The sequence below is a fragment of the Castor canadensis genome, chromosome 16, assembly GCF_047511655.1.
Source record: "Castor canadensis chromosome 16, mCasCan1.hap1v2, whole genome shotgun sequence".
Taxonomy (NCBI): Eukaryota; Metazoa; Chordata; class Mammalia; order Rodentia; family Castoridae; genus Castor; species Castor canadensis.
This window is the reverse complement of record NC_133401.1, coordinates 43,673,401-43,680,239: the sequence shown is the minus strand read 5'-3', so window position 1 is coordinate 43,680,239 and position 6,839 is coordinate 43,673,401. Positions and strand designations below refer to the sequence as shown.

General features: G+C 48.1%; 1 protein-coding gene across 2 annotated transcripts in view; it reads right to left on the bottom strand.

The window, feature by feature from the left end:
* Nucleotides 1-1,231: 1,231 nt before the first annotated feature.
* Nucleotides 1,232-6,839, bottom strand: part of Tgfbi (transforming growth factor beta induced) — a 32,338-nt gene continuing 26,730 nt past the window's right edge. For both annotated transcript variants that reach the window (XM_020161245.2, XM_074058848.1), the window contains exons 12-17: nucleotides 6,486-6,616; nucleotides 4,156-4,280; nucleotides 3,204-3,306; nucleotides 2,526-2,605; nucleotides 2,346-2,370; nucleotides 1,232-1,888 (exon numbers count right to left, since the gene is read on the bottom strand). In XM_020161245.2, coding sequence (XP_020016834.2) covers nucleotides 1,848-1,888; nucleotides 2,346-2,370; nucleotides 2,526-2,605; nucleotides 3,204-3,306; nucleotides 4,156-4,280; nucleotides 6,486-6,616 — 505 coding nt within the window. In that variant the 3' untranslated portion in view covers nucleotides 1,232-1,847. The remainder of the gene's footprint in view (nucleotides 1,889-2,345; nucleotides 2,371-2,525; nucleotides 2,606-3,203; nucleotides 3,307-4,155; nucleotides 4,281-6,485; nucleotides 6,617-6,839) is intronic.

Below are 6,839 nucleotides of genomic sequence, written 5' to 3'. Positions count from 1 at the left end.
CCTAGTGACTACCTAGGAGGTGGGATGAGCAGGACAGAGCTATAGGAAAGCAGTAGCACTGGGTGCACCCACAGGGCTAAATCTCCCCTCTCAGGATGCCTTCTCTCTGAACCCCTGTAGCCTGATGTTCTCTTCCAGTTAGCTCCTTCAGCTTCTCTCAGCTCCCCTGCCTCTGGTTGCTCCTAGGTATCCCTTCCTCTGGCCCCCATTTCCTGAGATTCATTGTCTGTCATCAGATCACAGTGCTGTCCTTTAGTGTCCCCATATGCAGTTCCTAGTGCCATTAGCTGACCATTCTCTTTCCCAATCATAGGGAAGCCTCATAAGAACAAGGACACATCTGTTCCCCAGGGCCTAAGATGTGGGTACATGTAGGAGTCCCTGAGCAAATATTTGTGGAACGAATGGATGAGTGATTTTAATGGCCTGATGTAATGTCTGTCTTTCCCCAGAACTGGAAGCTTTGTAAGGGAGGAGTTCTGTGCCTTGTCCATTGCTCCGGTCCCAGCAGTAATGGGTTGACCAGCGTTATGCTGTAGACCTATGACTGTGTCACTGGGTCCATGGAGAAGGCCTGAAAGGTTAAATGACTACATAAGGCCATACAAGTAGGAAGCAATGACACAATAACCACACAGTACTCCCTCCTAGAGTGCAGTGGACAGTGTACACACAGAGATTCAGCGAGCAGGGAAGGGATTTGAATGTGTGTTGGCACAGAAGGTAGAGCCTAGAAGACCTGGACTTGCTCTCTTGTCAAATGGTGATCTCTGAGAGTCAGGAGACTTGGGTTCCAACCCCAGCTTGGTTATTTTCTATGTTACCAGTGGTTTTCCCTTTCCCAAGCCATGTTTTCCTCACCCCTGTGATGAGACTATACTGGCAACCACTTCACAAGGTGGTGCTGAGGAGTGAAAAATCCAACACAAAGATAGAGATCGCAGTGCTGGAGAGAAGATGCCTCTGAGTAGTAAGAGGGGTAGCATGCTGGTTGAAGTGACTACTGAGGACTCAGCACCCTGGGGCTGGTAGAAGCTCAAATGAAAATAAGTTCCTCAAAGACTTGGGTTCAGATCCCCGTGCGCTGTCTGGGCCTGTGAGGGCCAGTTGCCAGGGCTGCTGGCTGAGATGATCCTGGGTAGACTTGAGGGGTGAAGGAATGTGGCAGTCCCCAGGGAGCAGAACCCAAACCTGATACCTAGGCCATCAGGCAGTCCCATCCACACAGGCAGACATTTCTTTAGTTTTATTATTACAAATACACCATGGCTCCATCACACTCAGGAAGTCTGGGCACTACATGCTCTACCATACCCTTTCTTTTCTACCTGGACAGGGCCACATAGAAGCGTCCAAGCCACGTGTAGATGCAAGACACATTTGACAGAAACAGTTCAACTCATAGCTTATAATGATGCCATTTCTCCAGCTGTGCAAGAACTTTTACAGAACCATGCCAGGACTTCCCAGAATGCTGGATTGCTTGATTCATGTTTTGTGAGAGCCACAATGCTGCAACTCGCTTTTCCAGACCCTTGGCATAGGCAGGAAATTCCTCATTTGGGAAAAGTCCTTCCTAGAAGTGAATGTCAGGTAATGACATCCAGATCTGTGCATGCAGTGGGTTAAAACAAATATGTTTTAGGGGGAACAAAAAAAATAAAAAAGAACATCTTTCCCTTACTCTCCCCCAACTACCCATCCAAGGCTCAGATGTCATTGTGGTGCTCCCCATCTATGTTGAAGTGTGATATTTGGTTTCAAAAAACATTCAAATGGTCTCTTTGGCAAACTGAGAGAAACTGGCGAAAAGCTGCTGTGGTGTTTTCCTCTTTTGGTCCTTTCTGCTAATGCTTCATCCTCTCCAGCAATCTCTGATAGACAGGGGCTGAGAAAGAGAAGTATGAAGGTGAAAAAGATGCAAACATCTCCCTGTCTATCTGAGACACTGTCAGAATCTTGAGGACAAGGTCCAAGTGGCTTCTATCATGCCGACCTGCACATAGCAAGTACTCTTTGGTTGTAGAACTTTACATCTTACTCAATTTGGGATTTTCTGCATCTATTGGCTTGGAACCACATCCTCATTATGGTCTCCTGCCAATACCTGTGCAATACTGCCAGGCTCCAAAAGCCAAAACTCACACAAACCCTAATAGCTACTACTCTTATTATCTTCATCTTATAGAGAAGGGGTTTTCTGGGTCTGTCCCAATTTGCCCCACTGGTCTAACTCCCAAAGACCATGACATTCTGATCTACACACATATGGCAGATGCCTTGGGTCTTGCTGGGGGTTCATCCCAGAAGGAACTGCAGAAACTACAAACCCAGAACAGACTTACCTAGTCGCACAGACTTCTGGGCCGCCTGAAAGAAAATACAAGGGATCAGGTTTTCTAGTGAAAATTATACCTATACCTGCTTATATAGTGGCTTTGTGTGTTACCACCCCTGCTCAGAAAAATTGCTGGGGATCAAGCGGAAGCCTCAAGGCTGCCCTGGCTAGCATAAACCTGGCTTACCCTGGAAAATGCAGATGCCTGTTTGAAGATTTCAAGAGCAGAGTCAGCCAGCTCGTCCCCTCGTTCCTGAGGTCGGTTGGCTGAAGAGGAAAGAAAAGGCCACTTTGGTGAGAAAGAGAAACCATCAGTGAATTCAGAGACTTCCTAGCAGCCATGACTGGGAGCTCTGTTGGGTTTTCTGGCTCACATTTCCCAGTTGGCTTTTCCTGTATAACTTTTCGTAACTTATGGTAGAATCTGGCCCACAGAGAGAGCTCAGAGAAAGGTGAGTGCACAAGTGAAGAGAGGTGGACTGAAGTTCAACTGTCCTGGAGGTAAAAAGATACAGGAGGAGGAAAAACAGGGAACCATGCAGCTGGCATTTGTGTTCATTGGAACAAGTATCCACAAGCACAAAACAACTGGGCCATGTCTAAGTGGGTCTAAGTCAGAGGGCAGTTCAGCAAGAAAAAAATGTGTCCTTAAGTTCCTTGGTGTAGTACCTTTGAAGCCACCATTCCCAATTCACTTTTCAGTCAACCACAGGGAGGCCATTGACATAAGCACTGTGTGACTGTCACAATTTCACCTTATTCTGATCTTTGTTTAGGATAGTTTTTCTACTAAGCTTCAACTGCCACATTCAGAGTAGGACCAGCTACAGAGGCTAGCGATGTGGTCCATCTGTTAGGGCCTCACCTGGAGGCTGCAGAATGCTGGTGATGGCATAGACCACACCATTGGTGGCCATGATGTCGGTTTCAGCAACAGGTTCCTTATTGACATTGACAATGTTGTTTTTCTAAGAGAAAAAGAGACAATTGTTAAATGTGGAACAGATTTGTTTCACCCATTCGGCAAACCGTTGCTGAGCACAGACTGATGCCGGGCCCTGTGTAAGCACTGGGGTAGTCTGGGGAGAGGAACAGCCCCTGCTTGCCATAGACTTTTCCTGCCTTGTGTGGATTCAGCACACTGCAATTTACAGGTTGTGTTCTTCACTTAGTCCTCACAGCAGTGTAGGGTAAGGAGGCTGGATTTTATTGTCTAACTTAACAGAAGTAGAAACTGATATTCAGGAGAGACAAAGTGCCCCCTTTAAGCTATGTAGGTAGGACAACTGGGAATAGAAGCCACACCTTCAGCTCCAGGAAAAGACTTTCAGCTTTTCTCAAACGCCTGGTTTAAGAGTTTCTTACAGGGCTGGGGAGGTGGCTCATGCCTATAATCCTAGCTACTTGGGAGGCAGAGATCAAGAGGATTGTGGTTTGAGGCCAGTCCAAGCAAACACAGTGAAACCCTCAGTGAGCACCTGGGTTTGGGGCACTGGAGCAGGGAGAGGCTAGGGGGTGGAGCTTTCAAGACACATAAGTAATTACCTAGCCTCTCCTAAATGGCCTCCCCCAGCGGCCAAATCAGAAGTTTTATTCCCCTGCAAATCTGGAAGGCCTTACTCGCATCTAACTCCAATCTTGCTTGATTTCCCAGAAAAGCCTCTTCTCTTTTTCCTTTTCTTTTACTGGACAATTTATACTCAGAGATTCAGGATGCATTTAAAGGTTGTATGTGTCTAATGCCACCTCTGGAGAGATATGCCCTGGAGTCCTGGTGGCAGTGCACAGCGAGACTTTTGACTTGTGGGCATACTCACTGAGCTGACTTCCAGCTTGTCCCCTTGGAGAGACTTCAGCCGCACAAGGGCCCCGATGCCTCCGCTCACCAGGATTTCATCACCAATGTGGTATTTCAGGATGCTGGCAAGTTCCTTGGCATTTCCTGCAGGGTTTTGGGAAAAGGAAGCAGAGTTAATCTCAAGGTTGCTAACTGGCAAGGTGCACAACTCCCTGAACAGGTATAAGCATGCAGTGAGCACCCACTGTATGCTCTGCCCATAACCCACATCTGTCTAACAGTCAGTCATCTGCCTAACAAGGTGCATGTCTGCGGCCATGAATCAGCCCTACAGTCAGCGGGCAGTTGGGTTACACAGAGCTCCCTGGCTGCTCAGGAGTTAATCCATACTCCTCTGTGAGTAATGACTCATGTTTCCATGAGCTAAATATTTGCCTGGAAAGCCAGAGACCTTTCCAGCCCCAGCATCTGGGATACTTCATCATCAGCATGGCTCCTGCCGGTTATAACACAGTCGTGAAATATTTACACATTCTGCCCTCAAATGCATATTCTATTGGAGGCGGCTGTTTCCTGAAGGGGGTAACTTGAAAGAGGCAACAGCTGTGCTCTGGAGGAGCCACAGAGCTGATGAGGTCAGGGCCGAGGGGGTATTCCCTGTGCAGTACCCTGCCTCAGCATGGCACAGCATTCCTTCCAGCCCACATCAGCCTCTCCACCAGTGGGGGAAGGCATCGGATCTGATTGCCCATAAAGGTGCACAAGCCTTTCCCAAGTTAGCCATGGAAGATAGCATGTATTGCTACCAGCTACCCCCTCCTTCTGTCCTCCCATTTGCCAACCAATGGCTCATTTTTCCAGGGCTTATGGACATCTATTATCAGCATCTTGAAACTGAGAACAGAGAAGAGTTTACTTAGTTATCGACAAACCCAGTGCCATGGGTACCAAGCCACTCATACCAACTGATTTCCAAATATTCACAACTGGAGCTGACAAGCACAAAAATATTGCCTGGAGGTGCAGAGCCAAGCCAGCCCCTGGATGCCAAGGGCAACCTTCTTTCCAGAACTCTAACACCAGGGCTACCCTCTGCCCCCAAGCCTGGGGTGGGGATGTGTTTGAGAAACTTTCTCCACACCCCTCCTCCACTCCCACACAATTGAGAATGAGGGAATTTGAGTAGGCTCAGACCACCTGGGGAATATTCCATTCTTGCAGGGCTGACAGGATGGAAAGTTTATGTTCAGAGTGAACTTCTCCCCTCATCTCAGGAACATACGTCAGCATCACAGACACAGGCATTCATTTAGCAATAAAGAAAATTAAACAGGACACAAATTTAACTCAGAGCAGACAGCAACCTGAGCCCCTTCTATTCTCCTGCAGGAAGGGAGGTGTAAACAGTGTGTGATTCGAGATTTGGCTAAGTTCCTTCCTGGTCTTCTTCATCTTCTCAACTCACCTTACTGTGACAGTGGATGCGTCTCTCATGGACACATGTCAGAGCCACAGCCTGTCCCACCTCACTGTTGTGGTAACTATTAATAATTGAGCATGTGTGCCCAGCACTGCATACAATGTTCATTCAATCCTTGTAACAGTAATCTAAGGACTCCTGCCATCTTCATTTTTCTAATGGGAAATGAGGTTCAGATAGGTTCAGCAATCTGTGAGAGGTCACTTACTTGGTAAATGGCAGAGGGAGGATTTGAACCTGATTCGGGGTCATCCAGGAGCCTGACTTCGTAACCACTAGATTGCCTCCCAACACCGCAACTAAATTTCTCAAGGCCATGACTGACTTCTTGGGAAGGCTCTAATTCTAAGGGACATTTTCTGTAGGTAAGCGGCTCCATCATCACTGTTCTCACAGGTAGAATGCACACCTGAGAGACTGGGCTGATGGCTCTCCACCCTCAATTCCTTCCTACCTGCTCTCTGCCTGGTTAGGTACCCAAGGAAAGTGACCTTTATGAATTGCACCATCTGCCCTCCTGCAATCAGCTAGCGGGAGGCCCTGTGGGCAACCGGCCTGTGGGAGGTGAGAGAGGCTGAGGTGCACAGGGGCCTCCCTTGCCATGGTCCTGACATGACTGCAAGTGGCTCTTGCAGCTATCTGTGCCCATTGTCCAAACTCCCTGTTCCTGCCCTCACCCTACTCTGCCTCCCTACCAGTACCAGCCCTTGGATGTCATCACTCTTTGCTGGTCCCTTAATCCTACCCACACTCCGACAAATGGTCTTATTATTAAGTCTCTTTGAGTCAACCCCTTTGTAATGTGCCAACTGTTCTCTGCTGTGGTCCTGACAGGTGGTGACTTTAGAAGAGTCAAAACTGGTCTTTACCCAAGAGTTTGTTCAGTTCTTCTGGCGGCATGGCTTGGAAGGCTTCGTTTGTGGGAGCAAAGACAGTGTATACCCCTTCCCGGTTGAGGGTCTCTGTCAGTCCTGCAGACTGGATGGCTGCTACCAGCATGCTGTAGATACACACAGAACATGTCACCTACCTGTAAAGGGGTTGGTAGGGGACATTTTCTTCATATACCTGACCACTGGGGATAGTAGAGCCCAGACCACTGGAATGCACTCATCTTGCTGGTTTTCATGCCCTCCCCATACACAAAGACAGAACTATTCCACTTTTGTCTTCTCTCCACCCAGCTCTGCTAAATAGCCAGAAGTCAGAGTCCAGAGGGGCAA